Raw genomic sequence first — 27,562 nt, 5'->3', positions numbered from 1 at the left:
TTTTTGGGAAGGAGGCCTTCACTGCCACTTTCATGGTGAAACAAGCTAACCGTTCCCTGGGGCCGTGTCCTAATCCTAGCTGCCTCCCTAGGCCCATTATTGCCCGTCTCCTTAACTTTCGGGACAGAGACACTGCCCTGAGGCTTGCTAGAGAGCTTGGAACATTATCCTGGTAGGGCTATATATTGCCTCTATTTCCAGATTTCACGGCGTTGGTGCAGGAGGCAAGGCACAAATATACCGGGGTCAAGACGGCATTGCAAAACAAGGGGTTACGATATGGCATGATCTACCCAGCAAGCCTCCGGGTGGACGTAGAGGGCTGGTCTCAGATCTTTGACTCTCTGCATGCTGTTCAGGAGTTTTGCAAAGGCTACAAGGTGAGAGATGGACATAGGATCAGTGATAAGCAGGGTAGTTCCCCACCACATAGCAGATCTATGGCTAGTGCAGATCTTTTTTCTACTGAATAATGTAGGCTTACTAGCGCTCCTTATGCACATGAATAAGGGGTACTGTTTGTTGTTCATTGTGGTGTTACTACCTGAGAAATACTGTAATGTTTCAGGCACTGGCATGGCGCTGCCACCTCCCCCCCCTTTCCCCCAGTGTAGTTACACCTTTTGATTATTAAGAGCTGAAGATACTCTTTAGGTCACAGTGCTTTATTCCACTGTATAGTTTGCAGGGCGTTGTGCGCTGAGGTCTACAGGGATGGGTGGGGGTGGGGTGGGTTTCAAGTCACTAAATAAGTTCATATTCATGCTGACACTTTTTGATTCACTACTGCTCTCCATGTACTGGTTCTCATCAAATTGCACAAGTCATGGATTTAGTAACATGGGTTGATGGCAGACATTCTATCTAAGGTCTCTGATGTGAACATTCTCACCTGGAACGTCAGGGAATTGAACAACGCCAGGAATTGTAAGCAGATGTTAGATTATCTACAGCGCCACAAAGTAGACATTGTATTCTTCCAGGAGACTCATTATCTCCCACAGCTCTCTTCGTCTCCTTTGCCGCTAGATGGGGCACACACCGTTACTTTGCTAGCTACAGCACATATTCCCATATTCCAGAGGCACAGCTATTTTAATACATAAGAGTCTACCTTTCTAATGTCACATGGTGCTCTGTGATGGGGAGGGTCGCTACACTCTAGTCGTTGCGAACTTGATGGGATACCGCTTTGCTATGCTATGTGTATATGCTCCCAATGTTGATCCGGATTTTTTTCGCAGTTTACTTGCACTGCTTCTCCCACTGGGTGCAGACTACATGTGCTTGGGTGGTGACTTCAACCTCCTTTTAAATCAAGACTGTGGTGGCATGGCCAGCTCCCCTGACACAAAGCCCAGTGCACAGCGCGAGCTTTTAGGCATATGCGATTCGTTGGGTCTGGTAGGTATATGGCGAGTTCGATGTCCGAACGTCATGGCATTTACGCACTACTCCGCACCACAAGATATGTGGACACGACTCGGCTTTCGGTTGATTACACATAGCTTGGCTCCTTGGTTCCGATCCACTACACACTTACCCATAACTTATTCAGACCACTCCCCTGTGATTTTACATTTGCGGTCCCCAGGCCCGAGGGTTGCAAAAGACAATGCAGGTTTATTGGACAGTCACTGAGTGATGCAGCTTTCTCGGCTGATCTGCGGGAAGCTGTGCTGACATATTTTGAGCTGAATATGGGCTCGGTCGATTCATGGGCAACAATGTGGGAGGTATTTAAAGCCTACGACAGGGGAGTATGTATTGCCAAGCACTCAGACATATTGCGGTTCCTGAGAAGCACGATTTCCCAAATCGAGAAGCAACTAAGCGCCTTGTACTCAGAATTGCTTGAACGTCCTTTCTGCATGGCAGGATACACCTCTTGCCCCGTAAACACATACCAAAACATAATTTAATCAAGAACAAATAATGGTTTACTATTCATATTCAGACCAAAGAGAGAAAAACTGTTGTATGCATTAAAACTAGTCCGGCAATTATTGAGGAGTAAGCTACATTTCTATGTACTACAATTATCCACCATTTTGCTTCAAACAACAAAGCCGTTGGTCAACAACCCTTAAAGATATCCAGCAGGTATCCACGTTGCCGCTCTCCTTTCTGCTCCATAAATAATCTACTGCAGATGTGAGACTTTCCATCTACTCAACACACTGTAGTCAATCAAACTTTGTCCTACGAGAAACTCACTATATTTTGAAATTGCCTATGTACACAATCACATAAAACAGGCCACCTGGCCCATTTTAAGCTGTACATCAATAAAGTGCCGGCCACCATTAAACATGGGCTCTCAGAAAGTAAGGAGGGGTGAAAGGTCGATGGTGGTATGAACCAATAGGGAATGCACTCTAAGGAATAGTGCCAGATATCACTGTCCACATATGTGCACTTTGCAAACTTTTACATAGAACGCTTCTCCTGTGTAGTAGCTATACACCTGGAAGACTGTCCTTGAATACAAGAATACCAAGTGGGCAATTGGCACAAGCCCAGCCTTGTCCCTCTACTCTCCAATAGACATGCTCAGTCTGGTCCACTGTCCGAGGACCCACCCTGCCCTAGCTTTAGTACTTTTGGTTATTGCACACACAAACACACTAATACAAAAGGTTGGAGTAGGAAACAGGATTTACGATCTGTTGGACTTGGCCCCCTCTTGCAGGTTCACCCCTAAACTTTTTGCTTTTAATGGTGACCTGGTGATGGTGATTTTTGGTTTCTGTGCACTTTCACTGTGTCCCAGTGGAAAGTGTGTGCGCACTCTGAGTGCATGTGGTGAGATAGGCCTGCCCTCCCATAGGAATGCATGGGGAATGTGTCTCTGGTAGTTCCTGATGCGGTGGGTGTGCAGGCTCGAGTCTGGTATGTGCGGACTCGTGTGATTGAATGCTGCGCAATGATGTATGCGGCGTGTATGTGTCTAGTGTGGAAGTGCCACTTCTAGACATGGGTATGCGTGTGCAGTGAGTGTGCTGGCACGTGATTGGCTGGAGCTGGCTGGTGAGCCTGGCTCCAGGAGCCTGGATGGGTCTGCCCGGTGGTGAGTGTTGAGATTAGCATGTGTGATGTGAGGGAGTGGTGCACCTGGGACCTGAATAGGGCTGGGCTTTCCCCACACAATGCTGGCTCTGCCCCCTGTGGTGCGACTGATGACCCTAGCCTGCCTGGTGAATGGAAAGGGTGGCTGGGGAAAACAAAGTACTCCAAAACCAGCTGCGACTGGTTTCTCCCCCACCCTGCACCCTGAGACAAAGGATTTTAATGTATAAAAAGGGGCTGTGTCCCCTTGCAATCAGTTCTCTTCTTGGATCCTTTTGCTGAGGGGGGGCTGCTGCTGCTGCTGGGCGCCAGGAGGACCGCCACTAAGGATTGCCTCCCTGCCTAGGAGGACCCTGTGAGCTGGCACTGGGCCCAGCCTTGCCCCCCGCACCTACTGAAGGACTTTTGCTGGACTTTTGGGCCAGTAGCGCTGGGGAGCACTTTGCGTTTACCCCTTTATCCCCACAGCGCCTGGAAGTGCGTGGTTTCCCTTGCCAGGAGCGCTGTGTGGCTGACCCCTTGCTCGTTTTTGTGGGGGGGGGGAGAGCAGGTGCCTACCCTGCGTGTGGCCCCGCCAATTGCTGAATTACGGCGAGGGTGCCCACCCCGCTTATATGCCGTTTTTATGCCCCCCAAGCGAGTGCCCACCTCGCTTTATAATTAAATTGAAGAGGGAGCCTACCCCTCGTGTTGCCCCGTGTTTTACCACCGCCGCCCAGGAGTGTGAACAGACCCCGCTGCCGACGCGCTGCCTGCGACGACCCGGAAGTGGTTGGCTGGCCGGCCAATTGCAGCGCGGCCTGCCCGGAAGTCCCGCCTCCGCAGTCAGCGCGAGGAGAAGAGGGCGAACGAAGGGGCAGGGGGGCTCCGGTGTGGAAGAGGAGCCCAGCGCTGCGCACAGAAGAAGCCTACCGAGGCTGTCTGGTCCCCTGCGAGGCTCTCGCAAGTGAGAGAGCCCCGCCCGCCCCCTGTGAGAGGACCCGGCCCAAGGAGCGGGACCGGGTGAGAAAGGAGACGGGGACCGGACGAGGAGTCCTGCAAGCCGGTGAGTGGGGCTCCGTTTGGCAGTGCTGGGGGCATTTGTTTGCAGAGCCGCAGAGGCTCCACCTAGGGGCATCTTCTCTCGAGCCACGAGGGCTCCGGGCCCCATTTCCAGGAGAGGGGGCGTCGGGGCACATTGCCGGTGCCCGCCCCTCCTCCAGCACCCTGGGGCATTGCTTTGTTTCAGAGCCCCGAGAGGCTCCACCAGTTTTGGGGCATCTCGGGTGGTAGAGCGGCCCCGGCAGACAGCGGGCCGCTCCCCCCACCCTGGGCACGATTCTTTTACGAGCCCTGAGAAGCTCTGGAGTGCCACAGTGTTTGTTTAGAGCCCAAGAGGCTCTTGGGGCCATTTGTTGATTTCGAGTCCCCAGAGGGGGGACTTCAACATCAGGGGGACATTCTATTTGTTTAGGGCCACGAGGCTCCAGCATTGGCCCCATTGTCTCCTCAGCTGGCCAGCACTTAGTGGGCAGCTGCTCCGTTTAGGCCCCCTGCCTTCTTGTTTGGCTGCCTGCGTAGCCTGCCCTGACATTGGGACACAGGGCGTCCTAGCCCTAGAGAGGCCAGTTGGCCTAGGGACTGCCACAGGTGGTGGCTTATGTGAGTGCTGCGCAATAGTTCTTACACCTCTGAATGTATGTTTATGCATCATGTGTTTTCCTGTGCTGCACCTCGGAATGTGGTTTGATGCATCATGTGCCTTGTTCTTACACCGCTGAATGTATGTTTATGCATCATGTGTTTTCCTTCCCTACACCTCTGAATGTTGTGATGCATCAGGTGTAATGTGTTCTTGCTTATACCCCTAAATGTATGGTGATACTTAGGTGGTTGTATTTTCTAGTACAGGTGTGCTAGTGAAGCCCAGGTTCCCTGCGTAATATTCTCCTAAGGTGGTTAGGGTTGCATAGGTGGTACTTACCTGGTACCAGTGATTACTGGTTGTGTGCTACAAGGGCTATTTTGTGCTGTAGTGTTAATTATTCTATGATCTACAACGTGCTATTTCTAACAGTATTTCTAGTTCTAAAAGTGCCTATTCCTGACAGTGGTCCATGTGGCCCTGTCTTGTACATATCCCCTGTAAATTCTGCCCGTGCCTGTTGGCACCTTGTAAAGTGTGTGTTTTTATCTAATGTGTTTGGTACAATACAAAGGCTATTTTATATATAACCTTGTGTGGAGTTTCCTTTGTGGTGGGCCTTGGGTGTTGTTGCTGGGTGCGCGCGCAAACACTTAACCTACATAGCCTCCGGGATTAGCCTTGCTGCTCGCGTCACGTTACTTAGAGGGTGAGCTGGGGTTATCTTGGCGTGTAACTCCCTTGCCCTGACGTGGGAATGGTGGTCTCTGACTGACTTTGGCGCAAGCCCTGGCCAGCCAGGGATCCCATTTCTAACACGATCCCTAGCAGTTACACTCATAAATAACACTTTATTAGACATGGCATGCCCACAGCTGAAGAAATAAGGCACATGATGTTCTTGCTTTACCTTGACAGCCAGGATCTTGCCACTTGGAACATGATGAGCTCTGCAGAGAGAGAGGAGAAATAACGTAATAAGGGTTAACATGTAGCACATGGCACACTCCGAAGAGATACAGCCTACGTCAGATGTTTACTCCCCATCACAAAGTCGTTATTTCTCAGGGGTTAAGGTTGGTAAGGCTCTTTGATTCCATATCAATGACAGTTTGGCACCCTTTAGAACGAATTTATTATAACAACAATAACATGTGACTCTCTAATTGTATTCCCCCTTAATCCAGATGGATAGGATGTCTAGACTGGAGAATAAATACTGGAACATCTCTTGGACAGCAAGAATTTAAAACTTTTGATTTGAAATGGGATCTCACCTACCTCCTACGCCTAAGGGGCAGCTGGCAAATACCACTAGTTAGCCTACACTGTAGACAACAGCCAATCCCCCAAAGTAGGAGGCAGCATTGGCAAAGTCAATAGGTCACACCTACGCAAGAGCTATTGGCTTTGCCAGTGGATTTTAGCCATATTGTACACCAGTGTGGCTGCTGTTCAGCATGGATAAAAGTTAGTTTGCGTAGAGGCGAATGCCAAAGAGTGGAGTGGCAAAGAGTGGAGCAGAGTGGGAGAGCAGAGTGGAGTGCTGTGGAGTAGAGGGGAGTAGAGTGTTGTTGAGTAGAGTGTCCTGGAGTAAAGTGTCATGGTGTAGAGTGTTGGTAGTGTTTTGTGGAGTGGAGGGGTATAGAGTGGATGGGCATAGAGTAGAGTGGCACAAAGCGGATTAGTGTGTCGTGAAGTGGCATAGAGTGGCGCAGAGTGGAGTAATGTATTGAGGAGTAGAGTGGCGTAGAATAGAGTGAAGTAAAGTGGCGTAGAAGGACTTGTGTCGAGTGGAGTGTCGTAGACTGAAATAAATTGTCAGGAAGTGGAGTGGGTCAAAGTGTTGCAGAGTAGAGTGCAGTGGCATAGAACTGAGAAACGTGTCATACAGTGGAGTAAAGTGTGGTAGAATGGTGTAAAGTTGAGGGCTGTGGAGGGACTTGGAGGGACATGGAGTGGGGTTAGGTGGAACAGAGGGTTATAGAGTGGAGTGTCGTAGTGTGGATCGGTGTAGAGTGGAGTATCGTAAAGTGAAGTGGTGTAGAGTGGAGTATGCATTTTGTGGTAGCACACTGCAGTTACAGACAACACACTTTCAATTGAAATGACCATTACATTTGCAAATACTGTTTTACTGATAAAACTATACAGCACACAAATGATAATGTGGGGAAATGGCATCACCTACGGTATTGATTTATTTTGATCATATTCAATTATTTGTTTCCAACACACTTCAGAGTTACAAACAATGTGCTTCATTTTTTTGCTTTCCTAATTCTGATCTATTCTGAAATATTTGCACAGTTTTTACAGGCATTTACATTTTGTCATGTGCTAGAAAAAAAACTTTTCTTTCCCATCCCCAAAACCCAGCTAGAATGTCACATAAATTCTCTCACTTGGAAGCCAGCGAAAGAAAAGTAAACACCAAGCTCTCTCACAGAGCCTGTCATTTGACCTCTGTCTTTGAATGCAAGGCAAATGTGACAAGATAAGAAACACATTTAAAGGCCTGTTTACAAAAAGCAAGCATTCGTGGAAGAATACAAGAAGCAAGTCAGGAAGGTGATAAATAGGCTACGAATGCTCCATGGGATGGACAAAGACATACTGGACAGCCTAAAACAAATAAAGCCAACAAATCGAAAGCAAGCGATTATAGTTTACAAACCACAAAACCAACCATAAGCCCTTAAGTAACAGAACTTGTATATTTTTTTTACAAATTATGCACCATGAAGCACGGGTTCCAAATGCCTCAACCCTTTTTTCTAGATCTATAATACAGCACAAGATGGCAAGGTGGGCATGCTTGTTGGTGGAAGGGGCACAACAGGACTGTCAGTAAAACAGTGACTGTAGTGGGTAGCTTGAACTTACAGCCACAGATCGGCTCCCAGACTCATGGGAAGATTGATAAGCATTAACTATCGAAGGGGTGGGCAGACATGATCAGATCTAAACCAAACAAAGTAATATAAAGGTGCTGGCCAAGCAGGCCATCTGACTAACATCCATTGCTTAGTGTAAGCAGAAAGCTGCGGAGTAGCCAAGTACCTGAAATGCAGTTAACACCCAGAGGGACATGGCATTAAAAAGGAGCGGATGTCAGGATGTCCCCGCGTGCCCTTTTGAGACAGGGAGTGCAGTGACTTTGTGATATTCTGAAACACAAGAGCCCACACAGTGAACAAAAGAAATCTTACAAGCCTGCGTCTCAGGAAAGGCGAGATGCCAGAAAAGGCTACAACAAACCTGTGCAGAAACAGACTTATTTCTGTTAAAATTAAACCTGTCAAGCCCCTGACATGCAATGATGCAACATCCTTCTAACCTCAGAGGATGATCTGGGAAAAGAAGAGAACCACATTACCACTGTCAGGAAGGACAGATGAGTACGGACGAACACTTTGCCCCCAACATAAACTATCAAACTCTGAACAAGATAAAGAACACTATTTTAAGTAACCTTTTTGATATCACTGGTTGAGAAAGATTAAAAGAGCTTATGAGCTAATACTGAGAGCGCCAAAACGAGCCCCTGAGAACAGAGACAAAATAATTTATTGGACCCTAAAAAAGTAATTTTCCAACTGGGTTTTAAAGAGTAAAGCACACATCTGAATTGCTATAGGCCCAAAAGCATATAGATAAGAACTCCACATGTATCCTTGCCAGAAAAAACAACATGTATTTTCTATGGTGTAACAGAGGGTGTTGACGTTTTTGAGCACGTCCAGTGGCAAAAACATCTCAAAGTTGATTGGAAGTGGGCTCTTGCAGACCTGGTCCTGACAGTTGGAAACACATCCAGGATATTGTCAGCAAGTTGTAAATGTCCACAGAATACACTCACAGGTAGGAGACCATTCATCTGATAAATTAAAGGCAAGGGCACAGCACCAGGACATGAAGATGTTCTTTATAAAAGGACCCTCTACTATTGGATTGATCAGGCCTAAAAACTGGATTGTGTTAAGTCAATAAGAGTCCTTCAGGATCATGAAGCATCCAGTGAAGCGTTTGCATCTTTGAGAAATGAGAAACACTGGGGAGAGGAGTAAAAGAACAACTCAGCTGTAATATATCCCCGAAGGATGGGAGGTATTTGGATATACTGTTCACATTTGGAATTCTGAAGCGATCCGCTGAAGGAAATCCCAATCAGTGGAAGGTAATAGAAATCACAAGTATATATTTCCATCTCGCAGTTATTAAGGGCACAGCTAAGCTTGCTCTGAAAGGCAGACTTGTTGTTTGACGTCCTCACTGGCAACAGGATGGGTGAGAGTGGATGTCCCTTGCTTGTTAATAAAGAACAAGGTAATCGTGCTCTCCATGACAATCATGGCTTTTTCCCCACGCAGGCAGGACAAGAAGACTTAAGTCTAGAAAAACAGTCTTCCTCTCCAGCATGTTGATGTGAAGAATGGAGTATTTTTCCAATATGCACATTTAGGACTTAAGGATGATGATGCCTTGGCGGGCCAGAGGAGGCAGGAGAAGGCCTCCAGCAGATTGGCATCCGTGTAACACAAGAACAAACCCTCTAGGAAATGTTACAAGACAGAAGCCATGGCAAAACAATGGTCACAGAGTAGGTTCTACTGAGCTAGAAGAAAAAAAAAATCACACGGTGTACATTTCGAGGTGGCGCAAAGGAACAACTAAGGAGGCCATGAGTACCAAAGCTCTCCATTACCATTCTTTGATGAAGCGCAACGACAGAAGAAGATATAATATCATAAGGAGCATCAGCCCCCACTAAGGGTAGTGAAGGAGGTCTAAGATCTGCTGAGTGCCCAAAACCACTCCAACAAACTTCGACATGCTCAAAATTAATCTAACAGATTTCGACATGCTGAGGATGAACCACTGAAACCTCCCAGGTTCCCTCATAGTGCAAGCTGATATAGGAGCAGCCTGACTTGATGTAGGATGCCCAACACCTCCAGAGGTGCAAGTCCCCTGACCAGTTAGTTGGCGGGATGGGATAGTGGGAACCTTGGTGCACCACCTTCCTTAACACTCCTGGGACCAAACCTAAAAAAACAGAAGCACCCCATACTGGTAGAAAAGGTGTTGGGGAACTGTGCTGTTCTAAGGGAAGGGGTGGTCTGATGAAGAAGCTGTATGTCCACAGTGTCACTACACCTCCACTTAGTACTGCCTTGTGGTTTCCTAATGTCAAAACACAGATTCGAACTCTTAACTTGCTCCTATTGTTACTTCAGTTTTTTAATGGTATTATCTAAATAAACAGAAAAATAAACGGAAAGAATGTTAAGTTAACATAGAAATAATAGTCTGAACGTTTTCCAGCGGCAGGAAACAAGAAATATTGGCAGCAAAGACAAATACGTTCAGAGAAGTGCACAGCACACTTACCAACGTGGACCGACCTTCCTCCTGGATAGGAAAAGATGTCAGTTGCCGTTCAACTATTCAGATAGTCCTTTTATGTATATCACACCGCTTTCACCAGCCGGTGATATATTTCATTTATTTAAAGTATAATCTAATGGTGGGCGAAGGAATCTCTTCCATTTATGCCTTCTCGCCAGAGTTTGCATTAGGGACCCTTCTGGAAGGCGAGTGTATTGCGTTGGGTCTTTTCGCAAAAATGAGTCTCAAACTTACAGCATGATACGCCTAACATCTTCCTTGGGTGTAGGCGTGGTATGCATTTCCAGAGACCCATTCTAATCACAGTACCCACTGCTGACTGCAGCTGTGGCACCACTTACTACCAGATTTCTGCCATGTGTCTCTGTTATGTCATGCTTAACAGAAGACAAACATTTAATTATCCTTAAGAACTAGAATTTCTGTGTAAAACTATTGCATTTTATTTTAGAAAAATGTTTTTATTAAATGATGTACTTGTGCCAATGTTAAAGATTTTGGTTATTACATGGTGTATTCTTGCTGTCACAACATGTCCTTGCATGTGGTAGGACTGTAACTTCTTACTCAAAGATGGCCACTGTTATTGCTATAGGGCTCTGTGGTGGCATTTACCTGTGCGGAGTGCTGCAATTCTGCAGTTTCCTTGCTGTGATTAGCTACCCTAACCCATCTGAATATTTCATGGGATAAGGTTCTGGACTTTCTTCACAATACCCAGGGTGTCCCAGTGCCAGGGCGTCCTGTTGTGAAGAGAGTCAGAGATAAATAGATTCTCCCTGTGACGGCTTGCCTGTTTGACCCTAGGCCGTCTGAGGTAAAGGGTGGCTCCCCTATTCGGCCACGTTAGGGCCTGTAAAGGCCTTGGGCCATAACCGGTGTACTTCAGATGACAAGCCAAACCTCTCTTTGACAGAACTCCAAGAGCCACCATTTGCAGGCCTACAGGAGTCAATTCACATCGGTTCCCTGGAAAGGAGTTGGTACATAAAACAATCACTTTACTTGATTTATACCTGTGCTACGTTTTTCAAAATATTTTTAAATGTATTTCCCCCCTCGCTCCCACGCTTTTGATTATGTATCCTACATTGCCACACAAGCCACATTGCCTGTATCTGACATTTCACTGTCCCTGAAGGTTCAGCACCAACAAATGGACCGACGGTCCACCACCAGCTGGTAAAACTTGGTCACTCTATAGCACTGACAGGTAGGGCAGAAGTCCCACTTCTGTCCGGGCCAGCTGTGTCCAAGAAGGCACTGTTATCTAGGCCCTGTTGTGGAACGTACAAGCACTAACACATTAGACATTCACACTGGGTTCTACACACGCCACTTTCTGACCACTATCAACTAAGGGCCAGTAGAGACACAGGCTTAACATTCAGTGCCATCTGCCTTCAACAGCAAAATGTACCACTTTAACAGAGACCCCACACCCCACTATTGACTTGACAAGACTGCCAAACTGTCAGCAGCGCTGCAAGGTTGCACTACTGGTAGGCCACAACCCAGCAGAGACATATGGACCCTACAATTCACTGTTTGGCCAGACAGCCAAAGACATGGCGATGTAAAGGCCAGACACGTCACTGCTGTCAGACCACCATCAGCCAAACCCGTGTGAATACACGGGTTCGAATCTCCTCTGCTTCTGCCCAGGAAGGTCCAAAGCAGACACACTGGGGTGGAACTACTGCAGTCTGATCCACCAGGCAAAACCCAGGATAGATCCTTGGTAGTGCTTAATTTGTAAAACAATAATTCCACGGCCCCAAGTCCTGCGGTTGGCGCTACCAATATTGGAGATACTGAATAACAAGTCTTGATTCCGCCTCCTGCTCCTTTTATTTACCACCAGACACTCTCTGCCACATTCTCTCTCTCTTGCTGGTTCTTTCCTATCTCTGCTTTCTCCCGTTGTCACTGTTTTTTCCGCCTTTCTCTTTCTTTTGTCCCTGGTGTTGTGTTTTTTTCCTCTTCTGCTCTGGATGAAATTCTAATGCGAAAACAATGAAGCCCGGGCCCCAAAAATGAGTAGCGGTAGCCCCCAAAAGCCCCAATTAAGCACTGCTTGGGCCCAGGGTTCTACAGATGTCCAGCCACAACTGGTCAAAGCCCATCATCGATATGGGATAAAACGTCTGCCCCACAGCCAGAGGACGGTCCAGCTCCGTGACTATCACAGTGGAGACCGTGGCAACTTAATCGTCCTCGCTCGGAAAGGCGATCCCTCTCCCTCCGAACAGGCGCTCCGGTTTCCAGGCGCATGAAAAGGGAAGACGGGCGATTTCATTAGGATGTGTGCGAACTCATCCGCGGCCGCCGGGGCTCGGTTTCAGCGAGGCCGGGCGCCCGGCTCGCCTTACGGAGCACTGACAGTACCAATTTAACATTTAATTATGGAGCGGAGTTGGATCACAATGGAGCGACAGCGCGCGCCCGCCCGCCTGCCCGGGTACTCCTCGTGCCATCCTACCTGCAGAAAGGGAATCTGCTTACCTGCGCCTGACGGGCCGTCTCCATTGCCTTGACCTTCGCCGCCGCGTTAACTGTAAAGTGATTAATGGAGTCTGAATGGGGGCTCGGGTTACGAGGCAGGACAACCCGACACCCCACTGCCTTGTAATTAACAGCTAAAGCTTCAGATGTGTCGGAAGCTGCTTCAGTAATTACCTGTTTGCGTGTTTTGGGAGAGTGGGGTTGGGATGGGGGAGGTTACTGTTTCATGTGGGCACCAGTACCTTCTCTATCGAGATGTGGGTACCTATGCGGTTCACCAGGAGGCTACACGTCACTGTAGCCCAGGCCCGGTTCCAGGAATTTTTATTTGGGTGGGTCAGGGGTGCATTCGTGTGGGCCACTGCGGGTAAACAACCTTTACAACGCAACTTTTACATCGCAGAGCCTTTACAACGCAACCATTACAACGCAAACTATTACAACACATTGCTCTGGGGGGAGCTCTAGGATAGGGAATAGGTTAATTTACTATACAATAACCTTCCCTAGTGTCCACGGGGACTGGAGTTGGAATAGTAAATTAAACTATTCACTATCCAGCACCCCAAAGCACTATGCGTTGTAATGGACTGCGTTGTAATACTTGCGTTGTAAAGGCATGCGATGTAAAAGCATGCGTTGTAATGTCATACATCCGCCACTGCGGGCTCGATTTGTCGCATATATGCTAGGCAGGCCTGCTTCAGGGCCCTCCTTTATCTCTTCTTAGTCTTACAAGACCCAGTAAAAGGCACTTTTTCACAAATCTCTTTCTAAATGTGATCACTCTCAAAAAGTGTTTTTTCCATGTAATGTGCCTTTGATGGGGAGAGGAGGTTTCTGAGGTGGCAGTATCAGGCAAGTGACACTTCGCGGGCTCCCTCTGTGCGAGCCTTCAGGGAGAATCTGTCTTCATTACTACCTCCACCTGACCCAGACTCTGCAACGCACTCCCTTACAGGCTTGATTATCCACAACTCCTCTCCAGTGCACCTTATCTAACAGATGGCCTTGGGCCCCAGGCCCATATCAGGCACCATCAGGCTCCACTTTAATTTCCCCTGTAAAAACATTAGTAAAATCACCTTCAAACTTAAAACATTGAATCTAGTAGTAAATATAATTAGCACGCACTTTAAAGTATGTGCCACAGAAGCCCTTATGACCCGACTGCTAATTAAATAAACAAAAACAGAAAGGCCGGCTTCAGCGCTGATGCGAAAGTCTATTTTGGTGCCGCACCAATAACCTCTTTCTCCGTAAATACCTTTACTCCCACCTTTAAACAGTGCCCCTCATCTCCCAAGGGCCCCCTCTATTGACCTCCTCCTCGGATTCCCTCACAGCCACACGCCACAAGTGCCCATCATCTCCCCATAGCACCTCCCCCTATTGACCTCCTCCTCAGATTCCCTCACTGCCACCCTCCACCAGTGCCCCTCATCTCTCCCTAACTCCCCCCTCCACGCCATGACCTCTTTCTCGGATTCCCTCACTACCACCCTCCACCAGTGCCCCTCATCGCTCCATAGCCCCTCCCACAATCTCCTCCTCGGATTCCCTCACTGCCACCCTCTAACAGTGCCCCTCATCTCTCTATGAAGCCCCTCCCACTACCTCCTCCTCGGATTCCCTCACTGCCACCCTCCAACAGTGCCCCTCATCTTTACGTAGCCCTTCTCTCATATGCATTCTATTTGTTGTATAGCGCTACTATCAGTGTAGTGTGTGTCAGTACTTTACACAACGCACACATTATACAGAGACAATGAATCATACAAGTATGTAAATCAGTCTATAGGGAATGTCATATAAGCCAATGAGGATTACAAGGTGTATGAATCACATGAGTATTCCATGGGGGTCAGCTTTACTGATAAAAATGTATATCTGCCCAAACATACTCATTTTAGCAACATTAGAATAATGGAAGACTGGGTAAGTTCTAACTATATCACAAAACAAAAAAAGAGAAGTTCTAACTATACCATTCATGTTTGTATGCAGCTCTTTGATGACAGTTCATTGGTTACTGTCCTATGTTATGATTGTAACTTCTGAACTGCAAGTAACACAAAGATCTATGTGACAAAGGCAGTAACCCACTGTAGGAGGGTGGATACCTGACTATGGTTACCCCAGATTTTTTGCCTTGTGTTTAGCTGGTTTTCGACTTAGTTGGCCTGGGACCCTGCTAATCAGGGCCCCAAGCTATCTGATCTCTCTTTAAAATGGACTCCATGTGCCCTAGGTGCATAACTAATTGGATATTGGGTCACCTTATCAGCCCCTGTACAGTGTACTATAGGTACCCAGGGCATAGGTGCATCCAAGGCCTACCAGGGGCTGCAGCATATCTTTTGCCACCCCTGGCTGGCTATCCAAACAGACACAACTGGCTGATCACTCAGCTGGGGCAAGGTTGTGTAATCACCCCTTGCTTAGATATAGTATACCTATATCTAAACCTATATCTGAACACATATGCACCTATAAGTCACTCCTATGGCAGGCCTTAACAATCCTGGAGGCAGAGTGCTTGGTTTTATGTGAGATGGTGCTCTAGCATGAGCTGAGCCTGTCTGCAGCTTTCGGAACCATTTCCTTATAGCTGTTCCAGGGTATTGCCATACCATATACTCTTAAGTGCATTATAATCCTCGCGGTTATTGCTAACTTTGGTTTGGCTTTATCAAAACATGTCGTGTAAGGTGTCATACACTTTGGAATACTACCCCCTCGCCAGTTCTGGCGACGGGGGTAGCATTCCACCCTTCTAGAAGGAGAAGACATGTTACTTTACTTAAACGCGGTTAAATCTAACCAGAGCCTCAGCATCACAAAATGGATGCTGCTGCCACAGACACGGGTCTGGCCTCCTGCTGCTGACCGAAAACTCCGACAGGGGAGGCCTGGACAAAAGGTTTCCTGTCACAGGGAGGTGTTACACCACCCCAGACAGGAGATAGTCGATTGAGGCAGGCAGGGCGAGTGAAACTAGACACTGCCTGGGGGGCACAAGGCTCCTCATGCATAGCCCAGTTCAAACCGGTGCTGGGGCACTCCAGCCCCAGCTCTGGCACGAAACTGGACAAAGGGAAAGGGGTGTAACCACCCCCTTCCTGGGTCCCACCCATAGGAGGGACCTAGCAGGTAATCCAGCCCCTTGATTTGGAATAAACGTAGAAGCTGTGTCCATAGACTTTAGATAATCCTGACTGAAACTTTGATACAGAACTCTGGACCCTTCGACATCCCACTCGATGTGGAAGACTGAAGAATCTCCCTTGTGGTCAAGGAGTGACCACCCTGTGCAAACAGGCACCATCCAGCGCCCAACGGTTTACTTTGTTGCAGCTCCAGCTGGAGCTCGAGCGACAGAGATCGACAAGAACCGGATTCCCAGACATCCAACAGCCCGATCCATAGCCACAGCAAAGCTGAGACCCGTGGAGGCGATGTGAGACGTGGGACCGGCCATCTTAAAAAGACTGCGAATTGCTGACCGTGCAGCTCCTGAGGTATCCTCGAAGCTGTGCATTGGGGTTCGAGAAGCCCCAGACCTGAGCAGCTTGTGCACCGAAGAGCACCCCTCCACACTCACCGAGTGCTGCGTGGGGCCCTTTTGCATTTTCCTGCTCGACGCGTCTGTCCGGTCACTTGCCCGTTGGCTAGTGGCCTCTATGACGACGACTCTTTGAAACTACTCTGCTAGTCTGGTTGCTCCAGACTGGCCCTCGCTCCCCTGAAAAGGAGCCACCTCTCTGACCTTGCTGGTCCGAGTAAGAAGCGATCTTCAGTTCCTGCGTGGGTTGCATTTGCCAAGGCCTGTTGAATCAGATTCAGAAGCCGACACCGCCGACAGCGAGAGCTTTCGTGGGACAGCTCGTGATCCACTCCTGGTCATCCTCGATGCCTCAGAGTCCACGTGGCAGTGGAGACAAGATTCTCGACAACCACCTGATTGTGCCCGACATCGCCTGGTTCCTTCCTGGTTCCATCCTGGTCACTGGCTAGTGACCCAGACTCTGTCCCCTCTGCTTTCAGGTACTCTACATCTTCGATCCACCCTTGGATCCAACCGGACTTTTCTCTCCTGGCCGCCTGCAGCATCTTCATCTCCAGGCTCCATAGATCTCCACGACAAAACCCGACACACTTGGCACCTATGCACCTGCTTCCTGTGGGTGAGGTAACGATACAACACCGATGCTCCTGTAGTTGTGTACACCTCTAGTGTCCTAATTTTAAGTGGCTAAGTTCTAGTCCAGTCGGAAGACTTCCAAAGCAGTAACTTTATAACTTTTACGCACCATTGACTTTGCATTGGTGCATGCGTGTGCTTTTAGCGCTGCACCCGAATCCCGCGGGCTACTCCCGTCCTACTTACAGTTAGTCCAGTGTAGTCCCAGCGATTCCCAAGGCCCTAGGCCTTACCATTGTTCGTAAAGTGATTCTTATACCACTTATTTAGTATATGGTTTCAGTGGCCACCGGGCCTATCCATAATTGTGCAACTTTTGTATGTTTAACTGTGCTTTTGTTTAAACGCTTGTGCCTCTGCACTCATAAAGAGTACAGAGGATTATTGTAGTAATAAATACATATATTTTTATAATATATAACTTCTGTGGTGTCCTTTCATTTGATATTACAGGATTACATATGGTAAAACAGCTGGCTTCACATGCCCTCTTGAGTTAAGCCTAAGACTGCTTAGGTCCATGCTACACCTAGGATAGCTTGTCTATAAGGTTGACTTACAACCACCACCATAAGGGATTGTTTGGACTGATATAAGGTGCTCACTAGAATAGTGAACATCATACATCAGGCCAACTTCTCACATTGGTGTGCAGCGGTTGGGATTTGAGCTTGCTGTTGTTTTACCATTGCAACCTTTATATCATTTGAAAGATCACATTAAGTACCATAGGTACATATAAACAAAGCTTACATACTTAAGTTCTACTGAACTTAGTAGTTGTAGACCAAAGGGGTTAGAACACCCTGACTACAACTCATTAGCAAGGTTCCAGTTGGAAAACGCATAGTGTAGGTAAGTGCATCACTTACACCTCACTAGAGTCATGTCTGGCACAGGTGAACAACCCAGTTCTCTACCTGTGGCAGGTGACCTTACCAAGGCACCTTCCAGCTATGACAACCTCAGCTTCAGAGACATGAGTGCCTTGTGCACTACAAGGGGGCTGAAAAAGGGTCACAACATTCCCATCCTGATAGGAGTCCTAGAAAATTATGATCTTGAGAAGGCTAGTGCAGGTCCCTCGGGTAATTCAGGAGAAGGAGTGAACCCCCCAGATGATGAGAACACCACCCCAGAGGTGGATGAGGAGGAGGAAGTAGATTCAGATGATCAGGGGGATATCCAGGTCCAAGTTAGGAGGCTTAGCCAAGCTAACTTGAGCCTACATGGGGAAGGAGAGGTGAACCACCTTTCCAGACCCAATAACAGAATACTCCCTGGCAATAGAAGAGAGAGATGTTAAACTCCAGATAGAGAGGGAAGAGATAGCCCTGGCCCAAGCTAAACTGTCCAAGCTAAACTTGCTTTAGCAAGGGAACAAACATTGAGTGGATTAGATTCCACTGGTGGCAGCAATATCCCTAGAGATAAAGACAGGTCCTATGACAATAGAAACCTGACAAAGATAGATTTTGTGCCCCCCTACAAAGAAGGGGATGACATCCACAAATGGATGACTGCTCTGGAGAGGGCCTGCATGGTACAGCAGGTTCCCCAAGATCAGTGGGCAGCAATCTTATGGTACTCCTTTTCTGAGAAAGGGAGAGATAAGCTCCTCACTGTTAGACCTGAGGGTGCTAAAAACTACACTGTTCTGAAGAGTGCTCGTATTGATTGGTTTGGCTTAACCACTGAGCAATACAGGTTGTTGTTCAGAGATACCCAAAAAGCTCAGACTCAGGACTGCACTGATTTTGTAGATTGTGCTACTAAGGCTCTGGAAGGTTGGTTACTTGGCAGCAAAGTACATGACTATACAGGATTGTATAATTTGATTATGAGGGAGCAGATCCTTAGTAATTGTCAAAACCAGCTTTTGCACCAGCACCTGGTGGACTCGGATCTGGCCTCTCCACAAGAATTGGGTAAGAGGGCAGACAAATGGGTCAGAACCAGGATTAGGCCTAAGAATCAGGGTAATGACCAAAATAAGGATAATTCCAAGGCTCAAGAGAAAGGTGGGGATAAATCAAAAGACAAGTCTCCCACAGGGCCCCAAAACTCCAAGGATGGGGGTGGGTCCCAAAACACTTCCTCTAACCCAAAGAAACCTTATTACCATGCCTGTAAGCAGACTGGCCACTGGAATACTGATAGCTGCTGTCCAAAGAATAGCAATAAAGAAAATATTCCTCCAAGTAAAGCTCCAACACCTCCTGTTACTATTAGTAGTAATCCCCCAGGTGGTGGGAGCACCCCCAAGAATTTGGCTGGGTTTACTTTTGGAACTCATGTGGACTCTGGCCTTACTAGGTCCCCAACTACAGCTACTCTTGTCTGTGAAAATGGCATGTGGTATGCCAACTTCACTGCTTGCCCAAACACTTTGAGCAAGTACAGACAGGAGCCCCTCATCAATGGTCAGAAAGTTGAGGCCTATAGAGACACAGGGGCTAGTATCACTATGGTGACTGAGAATCTAGTCCCCTCAAGGCAACTTTTACCTGGTGCCACATACCAGGTGACCAATATTGATGGAGTGCAGACAGATCATCCCATGGCAGTAGTAAATCTCAGCTAAGGAGGTGTCACTGGCCCAAAGAGAGTGGCAGTGTCAAAAAACTTGCCTGTAGATTGTCTACTGGGGAATGATTTGGAAATCTCAGCCTGGGCTGAGGTGGAACAAGAAACCCATTCTAAAATGGTAAATCTCCATGGAAAGGTTAGTGGGGCTGTGATGGCCACAGCCCCAATCCAAGATGTCCTTCCTGAACAGGTTAGGAGGGCTGTGCCAGTCTCAGCCCAATCTGAAACAGATTCCTTCCCTGAAAAGATTAGCAGGGCTGTGATGGTAACAGCCCATACCCAAACTGAGTCGCCTCCTGAAAAGGTTTGTGGGGCTGTGATGGCCACAGCCTAAACTCAAACAGATTCATGTGTTGTGAAGCCTGAAACTATGGATCACTCCACAAAAACAGAGAGCATTGAGGAGGAAGAGGAATCTCCCTCCCACCAGACTTTAGGAAAGGATCAGCCTCCTCAGGGAACTGATCTTACCCCTTGTGAAGAAACTGCCCCAGAGGTAGTCAGGCCTAGCCTGGCAGAGCCCCTATGTCAGTGGACCCTTCCAAGGTGGGACCCAGTCTGGAGCAGGTAACCTGCCCCTTTCTACCCTGCCTTGGTCAGCCCAGGGCTGCAGAGGTAAAGGAGGTCAGTGAGCCCCAAAGGGCCCCCTGTCCAATAAAACACCCCATCAGCTGATTAGGGGCACCAAAGCTAGCAGCCCTAGCAAGGTGAAAACTTTAAAAAACTCCTGAGGTATCTCCCTTACACCTAGTTAGGAACCTCCCCCAGATGGACACTGTTGGAAACAGCCAAACATGGGACCCAAAGCTGACCTGTCCCTCCAGTAAGCCAACAAAAGGGACCCAGCCTCCAGCTGTAGGCAGCCAGAGGTTGACCCTGAGAGCACAATGCAACTCAGTCATGGAAAGAAAGGCACCCATGGTGGATAGTGATTGGAGGAAGTTGAGCCCTACATTAGTGGAGCCTCACTTCAGTACTCCCTCTCAACAACAGACTTTTACTTTGCCAAAACACACTACAGGTAGTAATTCCCTATGGTGGAGACCCTCTGATACCCCTAGGGTGAGGGATTGCTTAGTGGACCATGAGATAGGGGGTAACCATGCCAGTGCAGGTTCCTCCTTATATAGCCACTCAGGCAATATAGGCTTACCGGGTCAAGGATAGCCGTATCTCCTTTCGTTTGGGGGGGCATGTAGGAGGGTGGATAACCGACTATGGTTACCCCAGATTTTTTGCCTTGTGCTTAGCTGGTTTTCGACTTAGTTCGCCTGGGACCCTGCTAATCAGGGCCCAGGCTATCTGCTCTCTCTTTAAAATGGACTCCATGTGCCCTAGGTGCATAACTAATTGGATATTGGGTCACCTTATCAGCCCCTGTACAGTGTACTATAGGTACCCAGGGCATAGGTGCATCCAAGGCCTACCAGGGGCTGCAGCATATCTTTTGCCACCCCTGGCTGGCTATCCAAACAGACACAACTGGCTGATCACTCAGCTGGTGCAAGGTCGTGTAATCACCCCTTGCTTAGATATAGTATACCTATATCTAAACCTATATCTGGACACATATGCACCTATAAGTCACTCCTATGGCAGGCCTTAACAATCCTGGAGGCAGAGTGCTTGGTTTTATGTGAGATGGTGCTCTAGCATGAGCTGAGCCTGTCTGCAGCTTTCGGAACCATTTCCGTATAGCTGTTCCAGGGTATTGCCATACTATATACTCTTAAGTGCATTATAATCCTCACGGTTATTGCTAACTTTGGGTTTGGCTTTATCAAAACATGTTGTGTAAGGTGTCCTACACTTTGGAATGCTACCCCCTCGCCAGTTCTGGCGACGGGGGTAGCATTCCACCCTTGTAGAGGGAGAAGACATGTTACTTTACCTAAACACGGTTACATCTAACCAGAGCCTCAGCATCACAAAATGGATGCTGCTGACACAGACACGGGTCTGGCCTCCTGCTGCTGACTGAAACTCTGGCAGGGGAGGCCTGGACAAAAGGTTTCCTGTCACAGGGAGGTGTTACACCACCCCAGACAGGAGATAGTGGATTGAGGCAGGCAGGGCGAGTGAAATTAGACACTGCCTAGGGGGCACAACGCTCCTCATGCTTAGCCCAGTTCAAACCGGTGCTGGGGCACTCCAGCCCCAGCTCTGGCGCGAAACTGGACAAAGGGAAAGGGGTGTAACCACCCCCTTCCTGGGTCCCACCCATAGGAGGGACCTAGCAGGTAATCCAGCCCCTTGATTTGGAATAAAGGTAGGAGCTGTGTCCATAGACTTTAGATAATCCTGACTGAAACTTTGATACAGAACTCTGGACCCTTCGACATCCCACTCGACGTGGAAGACTGAAGAATCTCCCTTGTGGTCAAGGAGTGACCACCCTCTGCAAACAGGCACCATCCAACAGCCAACTGTTTACTTTGTTGCAGCTCCAGCCGGAGCTTGAGCGACAGAGATTGACAAGAACCGGATTCCCAGACATCCAACAGCCCGATCCACAGCCACAGCAAAGCTGAGACCCATGGAGGCGATGTGAGACGTGGGACTGGCCATCTTGAAAAGACTGCGAAGTGCTGACCGTGCAGCTCCTGAGGTATCCTCGAAGCTGTGCATTGGGGTTTGAGAAGCCCCAGCCCCGAGCAGCAGGTGCACCGAAGAGCACCCCTCCACACTCACCGAGTGCTGCGTGGGGCCCTTTTGCATTTTCCTGCTCGACGCGTCTGTCCGGTCACTTGCCCGTTGGCTAGTGGCCTCTACGACGATGATTCTTTGAAACTACTCTGCTAGTCTGGTTGCTCCAGACTGGCCCTCGCTCCCCTGAAAAGGAGCCACCTCTCTGACCTTGCTGGTCCGAGTAAGAAGCGATCTTCAGTTCCTGCGTGGGTTGCTTTTGCCGAGGCCTGTTGACTCCGATCCGGAAGCCGACACCGCCAACAGCGAGAGCCTTCGTGGGACAGCTCGTAATCCACTCCTGGTCATCCTCGATGCCCCAGAGTCCACGTGGCAGCGGAGACAAGCTTCTCGACAACCACCTGATTGCGCCCGACATCGCCTGGTTCCTTCCTGGTTCCATCCTGGTCACTTGCTAGTGACCCAGACTCTGTCCCCTCTGCTTTCAGGTACTCTACATCTTCGATACACCCTTGGATCCAACCGGACTCTTCTCTCCTGGCCGCCTGCAGCATCTTCATCTCCAGGCTCCATAGATCTCCACGACGAAACCCGACACACTTTGTCACCTATGCACCCGTTTCCTGTGGGTGAGGTAACAATACAACACCGGTGCTCCTGTAGTGGTTTACACCTCTAGTGTCTTAGTTTTAAGTGGCTAAGTTCTAGTCCAGTCGGAAGACTTCCAAAGCAGTAACTTTATAACTTTTACGAACCATTGACTTTGCATTGGTGCATGCGTGTGCTTTTAGCGCTGCACCCGAATCCTGCGGGCTACTCCCGACCTAACTACAGTTAGTCCAGTGTAGTCCCAGCGATTCCCAAGGCCCTAGGCCTTACCATTGTTCGTAAAGTGATTCTTATACCACTTATTTAGTATATGGTTTAAGCGGCCACCGGGCTTATCCATAATTGTGCAACTTTTGTATGTTTAACTGTGCTTTTGTTTAAACGCTTGTGCCTCTGCACTCATAAAGAGTACAGAGGATTATTCTAGTAATAAATACATATATTTTTATAATATATAACTTCTGTGGTGTCCTTTCATTTGATATTACAGGATTGCATATGGTAAAACAGCTGGCTTCACATGCCCTCTTGAGTTAAGCCTAAGACTGCTTAGGTCCATGCTACCCCTAGGATAGCTTGTCTATAAGGTTGACTTACAACCACCACCATAAGGGATTGTTTTGACTGATACAAGGTGCTCACTAGAATAATGAACATCATACATCAGGCCAACTTCTCACACCCACTGAGCTATCCAGGGCTTTAAGTGGGCCGGGTCTCACTGGGTTTGAGCACCAGTAGTTTTTTTAAGGGGGTCTTGAAACGAATCTCTATCGGGCTCTGTTTTGTGCGCTGGTCACAGGTAGTCTGTTTTTTTCCGGACTGCTGTGACAGCAGTCTGCTGTCCCTGCAGTCTGGAAAAAAGTACCAGGGCACAAAACGGAGCCCGATACAGACCCGTTTCGAGACAGCAGGCACATTGGTGTACCCTGTTCACACTACTCACAAGTGGAAAGTTACAGCATGAAGTCATGCCAGGTGAGGGTTGTAGGGGGAAGGGAAATCCTTAAAAGACCGTAATTTTCTCTCTGGATTTCCCTTCGCTTTTTGAAACTCAGGAGCAGCAACATTGTTGTGTTGTCACCGGTGCTTTAAGTGGAAGCTTTTGCAATATTATATACAAGCCATAGTTGCTGTTTTTATCTCATGCAACTAACAACCATTGACAAAGCCAATAGTCCTGACTTGTAGTTAGGATGTTACTTGTTGCATCATATACCTGGATGCAATGACAGAAACAGCAAAATACAAGTCGGGCCACATACTGCTAAACACAGATTGTTAACGTACTGTTTTTAAGCCACGTCCTCAATTACATTGGCCACGCCCCTTTGAGAGACCCCCCAGTTTATTCATCCCACTTAAAGCCCTGGAGATATCCACATAAAATACAGTTCATCAGCATTTAAAAAGTACCAACAGACAAATGATTGCTCTCCAGCAGGATCATTAATTACCAGCGTGATCTGGGCATTTTGTAATATTATTGTTGTCCTGCATTGGCCACGATAATGATAAAAACTGTTTAAAAGAAACACACACGAAGTATATGTCCTGCTGGACCTGTGCAGATTTTAAAAAGAAAAAAATGTTGTAACACATTCTCTTGCCTACTCCATTAGTCAAACTTTGTGTCACAGCCACTGGGGGTCAGGAAAGGTGAATAGAAATAAACAAGCTTCTTTTCTCCTGCACTGCATAGAAAAAGAAATATCCACGCAGCAGAACAGTAGGCAAAGGTTACCAAAGGTTACCGTTGTCAAAGAAAGGATTTGTCACCTTTCACCATGCAGAGATGAAGGGGTGAAAAAATAAACAAAGTCTTGTTAACATGTAAATGGTCTTTAAAGACCTGTGAAGTACTCGGGTGCAGCTGTGATGATCTCTAAAACTGTGTGTGTGAGCGCCCCTCTGCCCGGGCTGACACACACAACGGGGAGGGTTGAAGCACTTTGATCCCAAAGGCGTTGCGCGCCTGCCTTCAAGCCCTCACTGCGAGGGCCAAGGCTCCTGTTTGGGTGGGCCAGGCTCATGTTTGGTCCACCCAGCCCCCCCCCGCTAGAACCGGGCCTGCAGCCATCAGGACAGATCTAAAGGCTCATCCTTGCACGTGCCTGGTAGAGCAGGTACGAATACACACCTCACATTTAACAGTTTTATATATAGCACTGAGAGGTATGGGAGCTCTTTACGCAGCAACATAACAGTGATGAGATGGCCGTACAGTTAAAAGCCCAGAGGGTTAAAAATTGAAAGCAATCACATAGAGCTGACAGCGCGTGTCTGGTGGCACCGGTGTGGACTGCCTTGATGATGTCTTTCGCAATCCCTCATACACACCTAATGTAAGCTGCACTGATCTTTCAAAGAATCCTCTCCATGGATGGAGGGGATATGGTGGCTTCTGATATATGGTTGGTGGAGAAAGACCAGGATTGCATGAAATGAATGGCTGGAAAAGGAGCAAGAAGAAAGTTAGGAGTGTCTAATGGAGTACTGAAGACTCAAGATATGGGGGACTTGGCATGAAGGATCTGCAGACTGCTGGAAATTGGAGACGCGGTGCTGAGGAAATGGACTGATGAGAACTGGTCGAGGTACATACAGTGATTACAATCTGGACATTGGTTTACAGAATATCAGTCACTCATAAAAAAAATATAATTGTATTCACTTTGTATTTATAAGGGGTTCAGTTAGATACAGTTTTTTCTTTTTGTGTGTCAAAAATGTCACAACTTGTATGGATATAAATGTTATAAGTCTTTCTGATCTTTTTAATTTTACAAATGGGGGTGGGGTCGCCCCTAAGGACTGTGGTAAGTGTAGTTCGTGTTCCGCGATGCATCTTCTTTCGATTCTCTGCAATCTTCGCTATCTTCGCCATCCCTGGACACGTGTTTCGGGGTATTTACCCCTCATCAGCAGGGATTAGGCCATGTACTGCTGATGAGGGGTAAATACCCCGAAACACATGTCCAGGGATGGCGAAGATAGCAAAGATAGCAGAGAATCGAACGAAGATGCATCGCGGAACACGAACTACACTTACCACAGTCCTTAGGGGCGATCCCCCTGGTGTGTGAGTAGTGTGCGACCCCACCCCCATTTGTAATATTAAAGCTCCCTTGAGCAGTTGGCTGACGAGCCTGGGACCCCGCACCTGCGCGCCTGAGTGGTACTAAACCTGGCAATATTTGGCAGCCACCGGCAACCCCAGAACACGGCCTAATCCCTGCTGATGAGGGGTAAATACCCTGAAACACGTGTCCAGGGATAGCGAAGATAGCAGAGTATCGAAAGAAGATGCATCGCGGAACACAAACTACACTTACCACAGTCCTTAGGGGCGATCCCGCTGGTGTGTGAGTAGTGTGCGACCCCACCCCCATTTGTACTGATATTTTTAATGTTTGTTGATCCTGTTCATAGATAAACTCAAACTTAGTGTTTTTAAACAAAAGCAATTAGGTTCAACACATTAAATAAAGCCTGGGTGTTGAGACAGAGACCAACTTTGTGTCAATCAAAAGGCAGAGAAGCTAATTATATTTAGGGGGTTATGGACGAGTCCCTCCCTCATGGCACTTGGCAGGCTCCCACCAGTTAGATTGGTATATGTATATGCCATCAATGGAGGCATTTGTCATAAGTGTCCAGATAGCAGAGCTGATCCATGGCTGAAGGTGAAGAGTTGAAGAGGTAAATGAGCGGAGGGGGATAGTGTAGTTTAATGGCGGACGGCAGTCTGTTATCGAGCTGATGAAAAGTGAGCTGAAGGTTCATCGTTAACAAATGTGGTGATATGACGGTCACAAATCCAGCTTCCGGGAAGGTAGACTTGACCGTCTATGCTTACGAGGTTGGTAAATACCATACTTTGGTTCCATATATTAGGTAAAACAGTAACACGTGATACCAAGACATTTACATGTTTTTTTAGCCCCCGAATTATTTGTTTTCTAGGCAAAATTGAAGTAGTCTTTCAGAATTACAACAACCAAACTGATGTACATGCAGCAGAGTCTAGCTGTGGAATCATTCAAGGCAAGTCAACAATTCTGAATTTTACTTCAAGTTGATGTAAAAATAAGTTTTGGTTCTACCCACATGGTCTCACTACAAATCTGCATGCAAATTGTGCTCTGATAAAAATACCCTGCTTAAGGTCATGAGGCTGATCCTTGAGCTTCAATTCTGAGCAATCACTCCCCTCCCCCCTCTTCCTAAAAGTCCTGAAAACACATACTGTCCCGTAAAAGAGCCATAGCAGTAGATGACCACTCAACTGCCCAGAATCACCACATCCCAGAGATAACAGATAGGTATCGAAACTGGATCATGTGTACTGCACAGTCTGCCTTGTCTCATAATTATTACTTACTGTATTGTTGTCCTTCTTCCACCTCCATGTATCTATCTCACCTTCAAATGTGCCCCCTCAAAAGGATAGCAAGGCCCATGTACTTTTTTTTTCTTTTAACTGCATCCCTGGTAGAAATGCTTCTGCTTACTTCGATAAACCATACACCATCCTTCCCCTACATCTTACCCGGCCACTCCCAAGCTATCAATGGCGCAGTGACTATCTACTAACTAGTAAACAGCAGTAGGCCCCTAAGCCTGGAGGCTTTGAGCACATTTGGACCAGAAGGTTTCTGAGACGCTGCTACGTCTAAGATTCCCATTCATGTAAAAGGCAGTAGAGTATGTAATGGTATCCAGGGGGGCAGGCGATGACAGTCTTCCAGGCTGTTTTTTTGCCGGGCATAGTAAACAAGCATTGGCATAGCCAATAGGTCTCGCCTTTGGGACCTTATAGGTGTTCAGCCAGAGATATTGACTTTGCCTATGTTTTAAGCTGTACTTTACATTAGTTTGTAGAATGCTGCAAAGTTATAATA

At 47.7% G+C, this 27,562-nt stretch overlaps 1 protein-coding gene across 2 annotated transcripts in view; it reads right to left on the bottom strand.

Moving 5' to 3' along the window:
- The window catches only part of MAP2K5 (mitogen-activated protein kinase kinase 5), a 1,262,070-nt gene that overhangs the window by 753,604 nt on the left and 480,904 nt on the right, over window positions 1–27,562 (bottom strand). For both annotated transcript variants that reach the window (XM_078683055.1, XM_078683056.1), the window contains one exon: window positions 5,604–5,643. In XM_078683055.1, coding sequence (XP_078539181.1) covers window positions 5,604–5,643 — 40 coding nt within the window. The remainder of the gene's footprint in view (window positions 1–5,603; window positions 5,644–27,562) is intronic.

The sequence above is a fragment of the Lissotriton helveticus genome, chromosome 3_1 (genome assembly GCF_964261635.1).
Source record: "Lissotriton helveticus chromosome 3_1, aLisHel1.1, whole genome shotgun sequence".
Classification (NCBI taxonomy): Eukaryota; Metazoa; Chordata; class Amphibia; order Caudata; family Salamandridae; genus Lissotriton; species Lissotriton helveticus.
The sequence above is the reverse complement of the archived record's forward strand: the minus strand, read 5'-3'. Positions and strand labels throughout refer to the sequence as shown.